Source organism: Halichoerus grypus, chromosome 4 (assembly GCF_964656455.1).
Source record: "Halichoerus grypus chromosome 4, mHalGry1.hap1.1, whole genome shotgun sequence".
Classification (NCBI taxonomy): domain Eukaryota; kingdom Metazoa; phylum Chordata; class Mammalia; order Carnivora; family Phocidae; genus Halichoerus; species Halichoerus grypus.
Window position 1 is genome coordinate 2,175,047 of NC_135715.1, and position 19,183 is coordinate 2,194,229.

Genomic DNA, 19,183 nt, shown 5'->3' on the forward strand with positions numbered 1-19,183 from the left:
ACGTTCCACTACAGCCACTCTTCCTGAGCAAAAACCTGACAGCTAAGGACAATGAATGTAGAAACAAACCACATGGTAGAAAGTCCAAATAAAGATCACGACCATCTAATAGGGATGCAAGGAAAACCGACCACCTGGAAATACTGTGCATTCACAGGTCACCTGTGAAAAGGTGTGTATGCTTCAATATTGTGGGAGAAAGTTGAGGGAGGTTACAAGGACTTGATACCAGTCTCTTAAGCATAAAATACCAGGAAAGAGAGGTTTTAAACATGGACACTTTGTGCTGAGATACTTTGAAATGTTTAAGTATTTAAAAAGTCAAAGAGCTGGTGAGCTCTTCTAAGTAGAAGATGAATGGATTTCTTAAAATCAAAACAATAATTAAGATTCTCAGAAAAAAAAAAAAAATACAAAATCCATGGACTGCTGGCTCTTGAGGTTTCAGGTGAAAACCCCCATAATCTGGTCTCCCAGGCCCCCCTCGGAGCTGATGCCAGCAAACCACGTGCAGGGAGGCAGAGCCTAGGAGGAAGCAGTGTGAGGCAACCAGCGATGCCACACGGACACGCCAGTACCCTCAGGGAAATCAGGCCCGTATTCGTGCTCTTGGTCCAAATATCGATCACGCTTCGTTGTACTTGCTCACTCGCTGACAACCCACCAAAGGCTGCCCCCCGGTGTGGAGGCAGAAGTACAGGGGTCCTTACGGTGTGAGACGGCACAGAATGCGGCTTGATGGTGGGGTTGCCAACAGAGGTGACCTTCGTCTGCTTCTGCAGGTGGTCCACCCACTCATGGAGATCCTGCTGGTTGTTGCAGGACACTAAGATCCGCTCAATCATGCTCCCTGGAAGCGAGAAGAAACAGGCTGAAATGGGAAAACAGGCAGAAAGCACACACAGGCACACACACACCCAGAGTAGAATTGAACAGCGCTTAACCATCAGCCCTCTGGACAGTCCAGCAAGAATCTGCACACAAATGGAAAGCTGCCTCTCATCACCGTGACAGAGAGTATCCACAAAGTCTGTGCCTATCACCTGATATTTCAAATGCATTTCTATGATTTTCACTGTCCTCAAGCTTTGTGATTGTCATTCCTGTCGTTGGTAGCTTTCCCTAAAAAAGACCCCCCCCACAAAAAAAAAACAATTAGTGCTTTTCTAGTAAAGAAAGTACCATTATCAAAATAAGTATTAAATGATTTTAGAAATGGCAGAGGAACTGTGTAAACCAAAAAAGCTCTTTGTGCCATATGCATTTATATTACAAAATCTCTAGGTCAAATAAGAAATCATAACACTCTAATCAAAAAAAAAAAAAAAAAATGGAGCCAGCAGTAAGGTACAGAGCAACAACCAGAACAAAAACAAATTCCATCTGATGTGTTCCTCTAAACATAAACACCGGGACACAAGAACATGACCTATTAAGACAAAAAACTAGAGTCTACAGGAGTTATTTCAGATGCAATATGCAAAGGAGGCACTGATTTGCCTCACAAAGAAATTCAGAAGAAGTTCTGAGCTGGAAGGCAAAACGGGGAAATTGGAGCAAAAGGAAGTGCAGAGGAGTTACACTTGACTGTCCACCGACGAAGTTGGTAGTTATGCCGAGCGCTGCACAGAACGCAGCAAACGGCTGGGAACCAGAATGGGAACGGTCAGTGGACAGACACCATTAGAACAGGGCTGCAAACGAAGCATCAGCAATGGCTAAAAACAAAACGTATTCCCGCGGCACACGGTGATGGAGACTTAAGGAAAAGTCTGTCGGTGCTTTCTCAGGGGGGCAGGACACTCGGCGGCTCCCAAAGCAGTGGTTGTCCGCAAGGGACGGGGGGCCCGAGAGGGACAGCAGCAGTGCCACGGCCGGCTGGGCACTCCCGACCCGCCGAGGAGCTGCCCCGCACCCCCCGGCACCCACGGTGCTCTCCCCACCCCACCCCTCCCACACGAGCAGAGCCTGCCCGGAAGTTCACCCGGTAGCACGCTGGACTGTGCTTGGCAGTTCCACGGTCGGAGAGACTTGAAAACTGCTCTACGCTGCACGTAGCAGTGTAAGCGCAGCTTGGGGAGGTGCTGCGGGGACCAAGGGGCAGGCCCGTGTGGAACCCGGCACCAACACCAGCAGACGGCACGTGCCTGCCCTGAAAGCTTTTCCCGTCCCTCAGAGCCAGAAGTGGGTACTGACGGCACCCACAGCGTGGGTCACAGCACCAGACACCCTTCCCCGGATACTCTACACAGAACGGGAAAGTGGGGTCCCGTTGGGGGCATGAGGCCTCCAGTGGCACGTCAATGCCAACATCCAGGGCAAATGTGGCGTGGACACCAGCCTCATCGCCAGGGGCCTGAGCCCGCCCCAAACGGCAACCTCTGCCCCCCGGGTCCGAGCAGGGCCCATCCTCAGCCTCGTGGGGTACGAGACATGAAGCGAGAGCAGGCCAGCAGGAAGGACTCGGCTTCACGCTTACTGGGGCTGCCTAACAAGGCGGAGCTGCCCGTGTGGGGGAGCCTGGGTCGGTGGCATCTCATCCACAGACGCCTGCTCCACAGCATGCTGACAAATTCAGAGGAGCTGTCTGTCTGGGTTCCCCTGCACACAGCAGCTTTATCATCTCAAAGTGCTCCTTCTGGAGTAAGTGGGCGACAACTGCCCCTCTTTGGGCGGCAAAGCTTTCTGCAGAGGCAGAAACAAGCCACGGGTGCCCGACTCCGGGTCACCGGTGTTCGTGTCCCGGACAGAGAGCATACTACGTCTGAAGAAACTCAGAAAACAAAGGGCTGACTCCCTCTGAAGCAGGACCTGGGAGGGAGCGGCGGGGAGGACCCGACCTTCTGTGACCACACAGAAAAAAGGCTGTGACGCCAGAAGCACCGACTAGACAGCAAACAGCTACGTAACAGCCCATTGTAAATTTCTGTAGAGAAACAACGCATCCCCCGCCTTGCATTTTCTTCTTAAATCAGCTCACCCCTCTTCTCAGAGAGTGTCAGCAAGACGACTACAAATAAGAAGGTTAAGTGATCACTCGCTGCTCCTCGCATCAGCCGCCCCGGCCGGTCTCCTCCAGCGCCGTGGCTTCTGGGACCTCCCAGCCCGCGCCCTCCCGCTAGCCCAGCCCGCCGCTGCCGCCACCCCACGGTGGCCAGGAAGGCAGCAGCTCCGAGACAGGACTTCAGGTGGTGACACAGCTGGTGGGCACCTCAAGCAGCCCGCGTCCTTAGGAGGCAGCCCGCAAATGTCGCTGGTTTCCTCCTGCTTGTGCTTCGATGAACACGAGACTCTGTCTGCACGGGCCCCCGGAAACGCGGCCAGGAGCTACGTGTCCACACCGAACGAAGGAACGCTGTGCGTACGGCAGTATGGACAGAACGCGAGCACAGACACGAAGTACTTCACCCCAAAATCCAAACTACGCCTGGAACAGACTCTTAGATCCACAGTGAACAATAAAATATAAATTTAAAATGTATTTTACCTGATAGATAAAACCACTCATCCTAGGACTGGCAGACAACATTAGCAAAATATTTGGGAAGAGCAGAAGGTATCTCTCATTCTTTTCCTAATGTAAAAGAACAAACAAATCCAAGTAATTTTGTTTTTAAAACATACAGATGTGAGAACAAGTATCTACATTAGATCTTATGAAACATGTACCATATTTCCTTGTTTCTACCAAATTCTATCAGCTAAAATAAATGGAAACAAAATTATGATAAAGTCTTAGACTTACAAGTAGCCCCTGTAGCATCTTTCAAAAAAAAAAAAAAAAAAGCTGGTTAAGGAGTTCAGCTCTGCCATTAACTCTTTTTAATTAGTCTAAAATTTTTTTTATGTTTGAGAGAAAATAAAGAACTCATAAAGTTTGGGGGTTGTGGTGGAGAACAGGTGGACCTTTCAAGCTGAAGGAGGACAGGATAAAATGTTAAAATCAACTTTAGTCTATTAATAATTCCTGGCACTTCTCTTAAAGCCTGATACATCAATTCAATGTTGTTTTCATCCATGCTACAAATCTTACCTAGTTTACATGAAAGACTTAAAAGCATTTCTATTAAAAACCACTTGCTTCAAAAAGGTTTAAAAAAAAAAAAAAAAAAGCCCCAGAGAAACCACAACGAAAGGACAGATTCCTGGGAATGTAAAGAATGCAGACGGCCCTTTCCACGAGCGGCCATTTCCACACGGCCCGCAAACGCTGAGGGGTCCAGAAGCAGGGTCCTCCGCAGTCCTCCAGTGCCAGTCACATGCCACGGGCCTTGAAAACAGGTTGCGCACTTCAAACTTGTGTGATAGCACTTCCTACGTGCCGTGCACAGAGGTGTGCAACGCGTGACGGGAGTCCTCAGAGCCCAGGCCCTGAGAGGCCCCCTCATCAAGAAACCTGTCCGACCCACCACCATCTTCCCAGTCACGGCTTGGAACCACTGTCTGAGCACACCTATTCATGCTTCATAGAGCTCACATTATAAAAAAAACAAAGTAAAGAAACATTTCCCAACATTTAAAAGTGCATGATTAAAAGACTTTCTGGAAAGATTTGGTGTCTTTCGGTCAATGTAGTAGACTAGAAATCATGATTTCCTACAGTCCCCAAACTGACGTTAGTTTCGGTTTTCTTTTCATGTTTGCAAATGGGTCTTTAGCATATTTTGATCATGTTAATTACTGTTCTTGGTCTGTTTTGTTTTGACACACACAAAGGTAGGACAAAACTCCGGAAGAGACGCTTGCTTGGTGAGCAAGTGAATGGAACTCCCACACAGGGAAACAAATCGTGGTTTCCCCTGGTGGTGATACAAGAGTCTACACTCATCTCTCACTTAAACCAAACCCACCAGGTACTGGATTTCCACAACTGCCAACCAGGAGAGAGGACACAAGAGGCTGAATGATCTAAACCACCGAAGACAGACTTCCTAGAGTGATCGTGTCGGTAGGAAGGCCCGGGCAGGTGGGGACGTACATCCCGCTCCGCAGCAGACACCCGTGACGCAGGTCGTGTCTGGACGCCACCCTTCAGGTGACACAGGCTGATCATCACTCGTCCTGGCTGACTTAACACTGGTCAAGTGGTCCACTGTGAGCTGAGCCTCACTAACAGCAGAACCCACTTTTATGTCACACAAGGACAAAAGGCAGATACCAAATTAGGATACAAGAATCCTATTAAATTTGACATTCCTTTAAAATCGCTTATTATGCGATCATAAAAGCATAACATTCTAAAGTATTTACATTCTTGACTGTCACTGAGGAATCTGAGAAAGCATTTACAAAACAAATTATACTGAATACAAATTATGTTCAGCTCTCAACTCCATTTTTCCCCAAGGCATCTTAAATTGTTTCAAGAAAGACCCTCTGGAGATGGGAACAGGACCGCCACCAGTCCAACAGCCACCTCGTCCCTCCACTCCATTCCCACCGCTCTGCAGAGGGGGGCACGGCGCCACAGCACTCGGGCCCTGCGTACCTCACTCCCGGCGCACTGAACCATGACCTGGGACATGTACACAACGCTGCCCAGGGTCGTAATGTCATCTCCCTCCCAGCTCCGGATGGCCTCTGTCAGAATCTGCAATTCTAGTTCCTTCCTTTTCCGTACTTCCTGACACTGGGCCTGAGACACAGAATACCACTGTTAGAAGACACAGAAGCTTCCAGAACCTCAAGTATTGGCCATATTACTTTGTTTCTTCTTGAGACAGATAGTCCACTGAATGAGGATGCGCTGAATTCACAAGCACGGAATTAAGAGGGACAACACCCATGGCACTCTGGACTGGTTTTAAACTGGAATTTTCTGGTTTTATTGGTCTCTGCTAGTGCAAAGGCTGAGCAAGGGACCAAGAGCAAATGCTGTGAGGCACATTCCAGAAACACAGGGGATGTGGCAGCACGGTGACAGAGCGGGACTGAACTCATCCTCGCCAAAGACACTGCCCGTGGAGGAGGACCTTTACAAGTAACTATAGATCAAACATGCGGTGCCTTTTTAAAGGTTAAACTATTTGTAATTTTCCTGGTGTCCACAGCCCAGTAAAGCATGTGAATTTACCACCATGGTAAATAAACTACCATGTTCATTTTTACTTGAGTACACCCAAATTCTAGCCCTCTGTATCTTTTATCATCGGACATTTTTAGGTGACAAAAAATTTTTCTACATTCCCTTGTCATAATAATACCTGGGGGATAAAGCCATAACATCTGGCTTAATCACTTACCGAGAGATTTTTGAAGGCAGTCATGGATTTCTGAATATCTTGTCTATCTGGATGATAATCCTTTGAATAGAAGAAACACTATTAGTTTTCATAATGTAAAGTTTTTTTTTCTTTAAAAGGCACTCTGCAGACTAGCTTGAAACTTTCCCAACACTTTTCAACCCACAGCAGATCTTATTTTCTCAGCATTAAAGCGCCATTCTTGTTCTCACAGAGCCGCTGGACTCCGGGGAAAGAACGGCGTGAGGAGAGAGAAGCCCGAGGCAGCAGTCTGCACCCACCCCCCTCCACCCGGCCTCCCACGGGGCCTCTGCGGCTCTGGCGTCCCAGAGTGGAGGTGGGCACGGGGCAGGGGCCGCAGGGCCCACCCTTCACGGGGAAAGTGTGCCAACCCTCCCCCAGACGGCAGCTTGGACACGAGTGTCTGCCAGGCCTACAGCCTACTACTCAAAAGACAGACACATCTGGATCAGGACTGATGGACTCTCTTACCGTAACTGCTGTATAAACACTGCCCTGACCACCTGTGGCTCAGTGTCCCTCACAGGGCACCTCAGTGCCACTCAACACCGAGATTAACGTTCTCTAGTTTTTGGAGATTTTTCTAACAGCAGCAGTGGGTGACAGAGGAGATGAAGGACGACATGTTTTTTATGGAGCTGGGATAAGCAGAAAACTTGGTATTTCACAGAACCATTTCTGAAACTCCGTTACGTCAACCCCCTTAAAGCACGCTGGTGGGTCCTGGCCCTGAAGTGCACTGGGAGTTTCTCGGACAGGGTATGGGATCCCGAGCGGCCGGCCCGCGGCACACAGTACCTCCATGTGTCTCTCCAGCTCCTTGAGCAGCGTGGGGTACTTGTCCAGGCGCATGAACGGTCTGCTGAGGCCGGTGGTCAGCACCAGGATCCCCGGGCTGCTTGCGCCTCTGGTCTCCATGAACTCTCCCAGCTGCTCGCTGCGCGGCCGGCGGCCCCGTGGGGAGAGCAGACGGCGCGGCGGTTAGCGTGGGCGCACAGGCAGGGGACCGCACTCCCCACCAGCAGCACCAGCCGGGGAGGTGTAACGGGGTCTCTAACACCTCCCACTTGGCCACACAGGCGCTGGCTACACTGGGACACCGAAGGGGACAACCCCAGGGGGTTCGTGCCGTGACTGCTCTGGACAGGAGCAAGAACAGCCGCGCATGAGCGAACACTGGCGATTCCACTCACGAAGGGCCACCCCCGCAAGTGCACACGGGAGCGTCCAAATTCCAGCAAGCGTTCTCCAAGCTAGAACGGACTTTGATGATCTGGGCACCTCGAGGTGGTTTTAAAAAAAAAGAAGGCAGAAGACGCTTCAGTGCTACCACGCACTGGACCAGGGCACTAGCCAAGGCGCCTACCGGTCCAGCCCACAGCCCCGGAAGCATCCTGTGAGGAACGAGCCCGAGAGAGCACAGTCAAGTAACTGACCCACTTGGGCTTTACAATTTCAAAAGCACTGTTCCATCATCACTTCACTCAGCCCTCACGATATATAAAGAACGTCACCCATGTTTGAGATGAGGACACTGAGCGCATATTCAGAGATTAAAGAAGCTGAAAGCCCGCATACTTCCCGCGCTCCTGTCACCTTCATCCTATTTCTCCTCTAACTTCCACGACCAGCACACTGGGTCTGCCCTGAGTGTTTCAGTTCAACAGCTATACCGTCTGGAACGGGCCAAGCAGGCCAGGAGTGCAGCGGTGGGCATCAGCTCGGTCGGCGACACACACGTCAGGACTCACGCCGGGGACCGGACCTGTCCACCTGTGCCTCTCCTGTTGCCCCTACATCACTCCAGGCGTGGGGACGTGAGGGACAGACAAGCTGGGGGACAGGACACACAGCTCAGGTGCTGAGCCCCCATGTCACCTACGGGGAAGAACACTAAGCAAAGCCAAAAAATATGAAAACCCTGAAGAATAACTGAGCAGTTATAACTCAGTGTGGGTGACCTGATCTGACCCCAGGGACCCCCAGCCACTGCCTCACCTCCTCTGTCCCCCTCAGCCCCAACTCAGCTACACCCGCCTACTGCCCAAGCTCCTTGGGAGCACCAGCCACACTAAGGGCTCCTGGTGAAAATGTATACCCTTTTGGTATCGAAATCCGTTCAAAATGTATACCCTGCTAGTTCAAAAGTACTGACTACGACCGTCTCCTATAGTTCAACTAAAAGGACTTCACTTGGAAATGCGAGGACAAGAATCGGTGTCGGCACAACCTACCTCTTACCCAACCGCGACTGATCTCACGCCTCCACGCGGAAAGCAGTTCACTTAACTAAACCAACTTAGAAATAAAAGGTTTCACATTTCAGGTTGAAAACAAAGGAATCAATCATTATGAAACTAGTCTTACACTTCTTAAGCACGAAGACTTCCTTAGACAGCTACTTCTACCTAAAGTCAGGTTTATGAAAAGGAGGTGGCCTGGTTAAGCAAGGGGCACTCACTGAAGCCAGAGCGCGTGCCTGGGCTGTGTAAACAATACGGGGCTAACGTGGTGAACAGCACCTGCCATCTGCCTGCCTATCCACCCATCTGTCCCGACTGCTCCATTTCTTAAAATCAACCTTTCAAATAAATTTATATACACACATTCTGGAGTATTATCAAAGTCAAGGCAAATCATTAAAAGGGGGAAGGTTTCACATAATCCTAAGCTATAAAAACTTATCACACATGTTTTCTCATTTCTGTAAGATTAAGGCTTCATGATTTTATTCCTGTAAGACAGCCCTACATGGTGATGTGACTTAAATCATCAAAGCTGCTGAGCTTTCTCTCGAGGTATGTGTGGGGGTGTGGGTATCTAACTGGTTTTCTCTGGACAAACCCCTGACGGCAGGAAGCCCGGCACAGCAGGGTTTTGCAACCTTGCCACGCGTTGGTCCAGTGTCTGCCCCTGACACTGTGGGGGTCTAAGGGCCAGGAGCAGCACCCTCGAGCACCTGTTTGCATCCACCACTTTGCCTCCTCCCTTCTTCGACATCGACTCCTCCCCACTAAGATGGGGTGGGTAACTGAGGAGTGCTCCCAGGCCGGCTTTCTCCCAGCCACTCCCTTCTGCTCAACTTGGCTGGAAGGGAGAGCGGTAGCCAGGAGAATGCATCGGGAAGGACAGACGGTAGGGGATGACCCACTTTTGGACAAGCACTCCACTCGGCATCAGAGAGGCTTCTGTACATAATCCCCAGCACGTCACCGAGCTTGCCACACAGGTGTCGTTATCATGCACATTTATAGAGGCACCTGTGAGGACGGAGGCCCCCATCCTCCTTGCTAGCAGGGTGGCTGAACCCGAGGAGGGCCCTGAGGCCCATGCTGGACTCGAGTGGCTGGTGTGGTCCTTCTGACCCTGCTGTACTCTCTTGTGTCTCACACACGGTGCCTGCCCCTCACACCTTCTTCCTCAAATGCCCGTCTCTCCCAGCTACCCTACCCATCCCTACAGCAGTGGAGTGAAAGGACAGACTTAAGAAGGAGAAAGGCGTATATTAGCAGCATTTCTCTAAGTGTTGAACAACTGATCAAGCACAGTCCCATAAAAGCCGAACTCTATGGCACTAAAAGTGTATTTCACAAGTCCTTCAAACACGATCCATGTGGAGCCTTTCCTACTACGAGAAAAACCACAAGAAAGTCCATTCGGAATGGTTTTTTATATATATATATATTTCTGGATATGAAATTTCCTAACTGTAGTTATGGCAGAGAAAAAGTAACAGAACTAAGCAAGTTCTACTCCTCACCCCCTCCAGAAACACCCTAAAACTAAGAATTTAAAATGACATTTCTGCAAACAAAAGTAACTTCTTTTAACATCCATGATCTCAGAATGCCAGAACATGTACACAGTTAAGTCTTTATAGATCATATTTCATTTTAGTTTTTTAAATTGAGTACAAGAGAAAACAGCTGGTTACGGCCATTCTGACAAAACAATGGCTCTTTTAGCTTACTTTCTACTGATGCTAGCAACCTTATACAGACAGAAGATCTCCTCTGAAGTTACTGAAAGGACACAGTGCGCGCCAACAAAAGGACACTCATACAGAGAACCATCATGTAAGCCAAGCAAAAAGCAACAATTACAGTGCTGGGGAAAAAATAAAATTCATTTACAGACTAAATTATGAAACACGTAACTCATTTAAAATAGGCAGCCAGGAGCCTACGTCTACTGTCATGAAAATGCAGAAGGAACCTCTCAGCTCTGGCTCTACACCACAGTCATCCCTGTGTATGCATTCCCAAATTCCCAAGACTCACACTCAGAATTTCAACACAATGAGCAATCACACAATTGCAAATAAAGCCTTTAAAACTTCTCATCAGTACATTGAATCAATCCTTAAAAAGTATATTCAAGCATAAAAATAGGTTAATCAACCCATAAGTGTGGCAGCTTTAAGACTCCCAACAAATGTAAGGGAAGCAGGGAAGAGGTTCAGGTTAAGAGGCCAGAATAAAACGTGGTGAACACGAACAGAAGCTCCCAGCCAACTGCAACCCTGTCTCAATTCACCAACTTACGCCTGCGAAGCAGGGTCCGACTGGCAGGCAGGGCGGGGCCTCTCGCTGCCCAGAGACCTCAGGAGGGCACGCAGGCAGCGCGTCCCGGCAGCCCGAGTTGCGCCCGCCCTCACGGCTCACCCTGCCAGAGCAGGACCGTGACCCTTCCACCCCGAGGACACGCCACATGGAGACAGTACAGAGGTTCCCCACTCAAACTTGTCTGTATTCCTTCCCTGTTATTTTGGGAAAATGCTGCACTTAAGTTTCAGCTAGGACACAAACAATCATTGAAGTAATAGCACAGAAGAGGGAATAAACATCACATACTCGCAAGCATTTCCCTTCAAAGTCTGAACATTTTTGTAAACAATCTGAATCACTTTAAATGCCATCTTCAGGACAGATCCTTACTTCCATGGGGAAAAATATCTAGTTAGAATCAGTCCCCAAAAGTGCCCACCCCACCCTCTCTAGACTTCCAGCCCGACCCTAGAGGATCAACCCCCAACCCCCAAAAAGGAAGGAGAACAAAAATTTTAAAGGACAGTTTTACCCTAACATCCTATTTGCCTTCTGTTTGTCTCCCCTATTGCCACGTCAAGAATTCCTGTGGAATTCTCAGAAATATAAATGTAATCCTTGCACATTCAACTTTCATGGAAATTCTAATGCCCAGGAGGGGATGGCAGAGCACACAGAGGAAGAGTTTAGGGAGAGAGGGCTGGGCTTCTTCGGGTTCCATTTCTGTGGACACCATATATCCTGACCTCCCTTTCCTTCTGTCACCCGGCAGAGGCTGCTGCCTCGTTTCAGGACTGGAGAGGCTTTCCTACTGTGTTCAGCACACTGAGCAGCAGTGAATGCACAGGGTCTCCTGGGGGAGCGGCGCGGGGAAGACCTGCCACGCTCACTCAGTTCCAGTCCGCTCACACACGTTTTGCTTAATGCTTACAATAACCCCATCAGTCGGCACTTTCAGAGAAGGGAATAAAGCGCAGAGAAGCAAGACGACTTACCCAAGGCTCACCAGCTGAGTGGAGTTGGGGCTCAAACCAAGTCAAATGAGCCAGAGGCCCTCCCTCCACGGCCCCACAATCCAGCCCCACTCACAGGGACACTACACTTTGAGCCTCAGCTCAATTTATAAATAGCTCAAACATGCTTGCTTACCAAGAGTTCTTAAGTTGAAATATTTAAATATTTAACTGTAACTTATCCTTAATGCTACTAGAACAATTTTTTCATTCACAGTTTAAAAGATTTTTAAATGGCTCTTTTCAAAAGTAACTGTGACAATCTTCCTAGCACACTTAGTAAAACTTGGTGTCCCTCTGAGAAGCAGAAACGGAGCCCCTGCACCCCACTGAGCAGCGCCCCCCAGCCACAGAGCTGCTCTCTGCCTCCTTCCGCTCCCGGGTCTCACCAAACCAGCGGCAGATCTGTGCCTTCTGCTTCACTTCTTTTAGTTCGGTTTCAGGTTGAGAAACTGAAGCCAATTATCTCCAACTTACACTTTTACCTAGAAAACCCAGCCCCAGTTTTAAAAGTAGCATTTTCTCTTACAGCAAATCTAATTCCATCCCCCGTGCTTCCAGTTCGACAAACTCAGAGAAACAGGATTCCAGCAGCCTGGAGTTAGCTCGCAACTACATTCCAGAATCCTAACACTTCCTCCAACCCACTATCCCAAGGGCTCCAGGCTGAAGGGAGACTTCAAAAAAACATCCTTTTTCTACTCCAAAAATGCTACTCAGCACCTCAGAGACGCCTTACCAGCGCCTCTCGGGCACTCAGCTCAAGAGGAGACTACAAACACCATAACCATTCAACAGACAAGCGGATAGCAGCACTGCATTTCATGTAACGCGTGGCCACATCGAGCTGACGTGGAGGGCACCCCAAGAGGTCCTTTCCCCTCAGGGGAGGGTGTCCGAGGGAGCGTACCTGTGCTCTGTGAGAACATTCACTGCAGATGGGTGGTTGGCACAGTACGCAAGGTACAAGGTTTTCATTTGTGGCATCAGATTTAAAAAGCATCCTCCAACTCTCTGCTGAGCTTCTGGTAACCTAGAGATATGCAACACAAGGGAAATCATCCTAAATTTTACAGAAAGAAGGGAAATTGCCAAGTAATAAACAGAAAATTTGAGTGAGGAAGACCTCCTTGTATACCACCTCTACGAGAGCCAAATATACAAAATCCCAGAACGCGTGTTCATACCAGCAATCTAGCAAGTGCCGGCCCTGAAAGCCCCTGCTATAAAGCAGCAGACTAAGCCCCCGGCTCTGCTCCAGCGTCCGGCTGCCATGAGCCAGCTGGGCGCAGCTACAAGCCCACAGAGCGAGGCTTTGGGCAGTGAGAGAAACAGAGGCCATGAATCCTTCAGCTCTGTGTAAGAGGGGAATTATAAAATCACTTGGCTGGCGAGGTTTGCTGAGGTAGCATCGAGACAGGCGCACACACACACACCACGAACACCACAGCCCTCCTTCCATTTAGGTGAAAGCTGGAGGCCCAGCCCCCCACAGACCCCCTTCTCCCTTCTCAAATCTAGGCTGTGACAGTTGCTGAGCCTCAAACAGGCATAAACTCACAAAAACAAAAAGAACAGAAGGGGAGATGGTCAGCACCAACTGTGGAAGAACAGCAACCGATGATGAGTGGTCCTTACTTGGGAGGCCCATCAGACTCCAAGCTCGAGTCCACACCCTCAGCTGGCTTCTAGCAAGGGGGAGGCTCCCCTTCAGGTTACAGCCACCTTACCCTATCAAATGGACTCTCCTGCAGGTACACAAACTTTGGACAAAAGATAAAACCAACTGTCTGAAAGCAGCAGATGGCCAGAGAGGAAGATTCTGGAGACGACTGGCAGTTGGAGAAGGAAAGGACACAGCTCTCTACGCTCTGGGGCCAATGATGGCCAAGGCTAGGCCATGTGGGACAGCTAAGTCCCGAGAACAAACTGCACAGTTTGGTTCAACCCGAGCCGCTGGGACGTTGGGGGGAAATCCTAGGACTATGCATCTGAGTTCTGCACCAATCTCTGCGAACTTTCAGAATATTCGTGATAAAAGGTAAGAGGAACGGCTGATAAGGAAGCTAGTCTCAAACTCTCCATTCCACCATCGAAACTCCAACAGCTAACACCACGCACCATGCCCTTGAGGAACTTGACCAAAACACTACCTAGGTCACACCGAGGTCCGAGACGACTCCAACGCCTGCAGCCTGACGAGATGTTGGACTCTCGGCCCCTTTGTGCCCTCCCTGAATTTCAGGGTTCAGATCCATACATGTGCAGTGCAGACAAGCCTGAGGGAAGGCCCAAGAGAGGTGCTACAAACGCACTCCACAAATATTTAGTCCACGTTATCCAAGGCCACTGGGAAAAGCAGGGGCAAACACATGGAGGCTGGCTTCTTGCAAAGGCCCCACATTGCTGGCAAATGACCTCCATTCACCAAAAGGAAAGCAAAGCGATTCTCAAACTACTCTTTTCGTGCCCGGTAATTAATGCCACTTTATACAAACTAAAAATGCTACAAAAGGAAACATAATGTGAATTTCTGTTTGAAAGTCAGTACTTCCTGTGTCCTTCAGTTTCCCTGTCACACCTTCCAGGATCAAGAGCCTGGAGGAAACCTGGAACCTACTGTGAGCCTGGCCAACTGTCGGCCTGGGGCACGGAGGGCAGAACATCCCTCACCACTTCCAAGAGGGAGAAAGACAAAACGCTACAGGAAGGAAAAACCAGAGACCAACCAGATTCCAAGAGAAAAAATTTCCTGGTCCTGCTGACACAGAAACAGAACTTAAAAATAAGAAGGATCTCCTTCCTCTACCAAGTCCACAGGTAAATCAACATCGAGACCTACAGCCGAGAAACTGTGTTCATGTGCATTATGACTTCAAGTCTTCCAACGCCCAGCAGGCACTTAGTAAACACCCTTCGATATGTCTGATGTTGACCAAGAACAAAACAGTCACACAGAAAAAAAAAAAGTCAAGCAGATGGCCAATCATTCAGAACATGCCTCCCCACTTCCCACAAAATACCATGGAAAAGGTAAAACCAAGCATGATAATCACATTATAGACATAGTGCTTTACGACCCCTCCGCTTCCAGAGGGCCAGGAACACGTGCAGAAGGAGCCCACCTGCACGGGATCTTCCTCCCCTTAAAAATTCCTACTCCTGGCAAGTCTCTCTCCTTTCTCTACAGTCAGTAGAGACCCCTACTATAAACACTGGACAGTCAAAAACACAACTTTTACTATAAAAGTTGATACACCAAAAAGATTCAAAGTAACAGTTTCCATCATTAGAAATGTGATTTCTAAAATTACATTAAACTCGATTCTTTAAATACCAGGTGTACTATAACCTGAATTTTGCAAATTTTTAGGGTCTTACTTACTTGGTGCATTCTTCTAAAGACTGTACAAGCATTTGCTGGAAAGAACATATTTCTTCTAGATTTCCCATTAAATATGAAGTGTTTGCTGAACTTAACCTAGAACCAAGAAAAATACTAGTGAAAGTACGTACAGTTTCGCTCCCCTCTCCCCTCCCAATGCCCAATCAGAGGCTCCACCTACTAAAAATCCCTACACCTAGAACAAACCGGTACGCCGGATCGCAGCAGCATTCTACCCTCTGTTCTCAGGGAACGTGAGCAAACCCCCTAGGTGTCGACTATGCAGCAGTTAATACAATTTATCATCCAACTTACTTCTCACTGCTCTGCAAAGGCCGTAGATAGGTTGAAAGCACAGTCTGAAGTTCTTTAGAATATTCATTTTCTGTTTCCAAAATATTCTGTAGCACCTACAACAAATGATAAATCGCATTATTCGTCGTTAAGATTTAGCAGCTTTGGGAATTTCATCACTATCCAAACTCACGTGCTGCTTCTACAGAATACCGATGTGTTTGCTACCCCTCCCTGTGACCATTAACTATGAAAACCTGTGTAACAGATTCTTCCCGCAGCAACACAGCTCACTTCCTCGCACTGCCAAGCACACGTGGGACAGGTAACACGTGGGACGGGTAACACGTAGAACGAGGCTGGGATGAATTCCATCATCAGAGAAGTGATGCCCCATCTGCTCACATCACAACAGCACGCACACACAGATCAATCTCCAACACGGTGTCGTGCAGGAAAAGCCAGCCATTCACAAAAGGATGCCATGCCTATCCCATTTACAGTGAGTCCAAGAACAAGCAAACTAATCTGTTGAGGGCAGAAAGAAGAAGGGGGGAGGAGTGACAATGGGGAAGGGGCCTAGGTTTCTAGGGTGATAGATATGTTCTATATCATAATTTGAGTAGTTGTTACAAATAAATACACTTGTCAAAACTCACTGAACTGTACCCTTAAAATCCACGCATTTTAACATATACAAAGTATATTTCAACTAATAATAAAATCAAGTTTACTCTTTAGATTGAGCCTAGCAAATATAAATCAGTTTCACTAGAGAATGATGGTCTCAGATCACGCTATACACATTAAAAATTAAAAGTCCACCAGTATAAAGCCTTTAAATAGCCACTACTTTAAAGAATGATAGATCAACCTTAAAATATTTCCTGATACCCTATGTTAGATAAAAAGTGCAAAACATGGGGCGCCTGGGTGGCTCAGTCGGTTAAGCGTCTGCCTTCAGCTCAGGTCATGATCTCAGGGTCCTGGGATCGAGCCCCACATCGGGCTCCCTGCTCAGTGGGGAGCCTGCTTCTCCCTCTCTCTGCTCATGATTTCTGTTGTCTCTCTCAAATGGGTAAATAAAATCCTAAAAAAAAAAAAAGTGCAAAACAGCTGAACTAAAAAATAAGCCTCTTTCCATCACAATGGCCAAGAGCAGAGGCCCCTCCCAGGGCAGGGCGGGGAGGTGCCAAGGCCAGGTGCAGCTCTCCTCCTCAGGAAAACTATTCCTCTTACCCTCTCTGCTTCAGTCTTGTCCTCTGGAAGGATCCTCCAAAATCAAAGCGCTAGTGAGGAGCAGAGCCCGCATGGGGCGTGTGCACCTGGATCGGACACAGCCCGGCCCCCTCTGTGCCCTCTCTGGCTGCCAGGCTGAGTGCAGGAATCTGGGCTCCCAGGAGACCTGACGTAAGTAAGGAACGCAAATCCCTTCCTCAATCCCCTTTTTCCTTCCCGCTCTGTCAGCAGCCCAGCACCTTCTTCAATATCACGTCCCACGTGCTTCAGAGTGTCCACGAAATGCACTAAGATGTGCTACTTCTCTTCCGAAACCAACCATCCTCAATCACGCACAAAGTTGTATAGAATAAATACAAATACACTCAGTCTTCTTCCCAGTTTGATAATTAAAATATATATGCTTAAACATTAAAAAAGTAATCATTCAGCTAAATTTAGATTTCAACATCAGTAACGTGCATACAACATGGATTCTTAGTCTGTTCACTGTTTTCTGTGTCCTCGGGAGAGCACAGTCCTTCGTAAGTAAATGCAAACCTGATTAAATAACTTACATGCTACGCTATCTAAGATGAAGAGAATCAGTCGCTTTCACTGTGACACTGGGCTCTGGTTTCGCCCCTGAATGGGTCTATTCATGCAAGAATGGGGGAGCGAGACGGAGGGCGGAGGGGCTGCTCTGGGAGTTCATTCCTTTGTGGGAAAATCTGGGTGCTGGTCCCAGGATTACAATGTCTCCCTTCGAAGAAGTGGTCACTGGACACAAATGTCAAAGGAACGGTGGACAGAGAACATACTGTGACACCAGCCACTGCCTCAGAAAATTATACTTTACACCAGACCTTATCCTTTAAAAGTAACATGAATCCAAGTAAATAGTCCTTGAACTGAAAAAAAATAAAAAATTTAATCTGTCACCGATGCAGAAGATGGAGAGTCTTCAATGTTCCAACAAAAATTAAACTGTGATTTCATGTGTTGGTTACAAATATTATAAACTATTAGCAGTGCTGCTTAGAGAGTGCTTGAAAACCCATGCACCTTTTATAAAATGAGAGGCAATAAGTACAAGAAAACATCACTAGGATGACTGTGAGTCGGATAAAATGGCATTTCCTCCATCACAGCATTAAATCATAGTATGCAGATATAAAAGCCTCCCCTAAGAATGTACCAGAAACAATGCCAAAGAATCCTCTACCAAAAAACCATAGTAAGGCAGTTAAGTTGGTTAATGTCAACTAGCAGTCACAAACATGCTTTTCAAGTAAGTGCTAAAGACAAGTTCTATAATCCCCCCACCCAAACAATCCAAGTTACACTCCGCTCTTCCACCAACACTCGACCAGACTTGGCTGAGTCCCGCTGAGGCCAGGAGCCACACGTGCCACCCCCCAGCCCCCCCAGCTCATCAGCACCTGTCTCCCCCTCCTGGACTTCTGCACGCTCTGGCTGCTGCAGGACCCCATGTGACTTCCCCGCCGCGCTGCAGAGCTCCATCACACGCAGGCTGCCCCGGAGAGCGCGGGCAGGGCTCACAGCAGGAATGGCCTGCGTCCCACAGCCCGAGGACGCGGGGCTCCGCCAGCGCCAGCTCTCCCTCGGGCCTGAGGCGTGGAGAGCCCAGCCGTCAGACAATGGGGCCCCACAGGAGGAGGGCACCGGGCGGGCCACACACACAATCCCTGAACTGTCAGCGGCGCAGCAGAGCAAAACAAAGACTGAGCTCACTACCTCACAGACACAGAAACTCACTTTGTTACCACCACCGTTCACGGAGCACTTAGTATCACTGAGTCACCGCAAATTTTGGTAGGTTTCATACTTCAAGTCATTGAGTCCTTTAAAAATAAAGAACTAATTTACCGAAGAAGCGTAACATTTTCTTAGAGATTTGATCAAGATGAAAGATCATCAGGAACTAAAACCTACTTATAGAAACACAACCCTGGTTTGTTCTTATGCATGCCCCTGGGACAGTAACGGATCAGACAGTAGGAAATAACCCCCCCACCTCATCAGCCCCACCACACAAGGAAAACATTATCCCTGCCCATTTCCTCTCAACCCAGTCTATTAAACTGTACTTACATTTTCAAAAAACAGATTGTAAGACAGGACGTGAGCCTCTGGGGAGAGGAGAGGAAGGAACGGGCTGGCCGCGCTGCTGGAGGAAGCAATTCCAAGCCCCCTTCCCCCAGCTCCACACCCTCAGCCCCAAGGACCCACTCGCACTGGAAATTACTGATTGAACAGAGCTTGCTCATGTCTGCATGTTCTTAGTAACCAACTCTCAAAAGAGTCTGGAGGTGCCAGATCAAAGTTTAATGTTATTGTGCCTTTTGAAAGACGTTGTATTACTGTATTTCTAAATTTGGGGATCCATAAGGTCTTAGGATAGATTTCTTCCAGACACTAAAGGTTTACGACACAACAGCT

At 48.4% G+C, this 19,183-nt stretch overlaps 1 protein-coding gene across 11 annotated transcripts in view; it reads right to left on the minus strand.

Moving 5' to 3' along the window:
* Window positions 1–19,183, minus strand: part of ARHGEF7 (Rho guanine nucleotide exchange factor 7) — a 130,425-nt gene that overhangs the window by 23,172 nt on the left and 88,070 nt on the right. For 10 of the 11 annotated variants that reach the window (XR_004913885.2, XR_013446828.1, XM_036081644.2 and 7 more), the window contains 9 exons: window positions 15,524–15,618; window positions 15,209–15,304; window positions 12,734–12,856; window positions 7,062–7,200; window positions 6,243–6,302; window positions 5,489–5,635; window positions 3,488–3,574; window positions 1,044–1,122; window positions 711–850 (listed from right to left, as the gene is read on the minus strand). Coding sequence is in view for 9 of the 11 variants with exons in the window: in XM_036081644.2 (XP_035937537.2) it covers window positions 711–850; window positions 1,044–1,122; window positions 3,488–3,574; window positions 5,489–5,635; window positions 6,243–6,302; window positions 7,062–7,200; window positions 12,734–12,856; window positions 15,209–15,304; window positions 15,524–15,618 (966 nt within the window). In the remaining 2 variants the exon portion in view is untranslated. Of the gene's footprint in view, window positions 1–710; window positions 851–1,043; window positions 1,123–3,487; window positions 3,575–5,488; window positions 5,636–6,242; window positions 6,303–7,061; window positions 7,201–12,733; window positions 12,857–15,208; window positions 15,305–15,523; window positions 15,619–18,162; window positions 18,243–19,183 lie in introns of those variants that run through there. The other variant, XM_036081685.2, reaches the window with a different exon arrangement.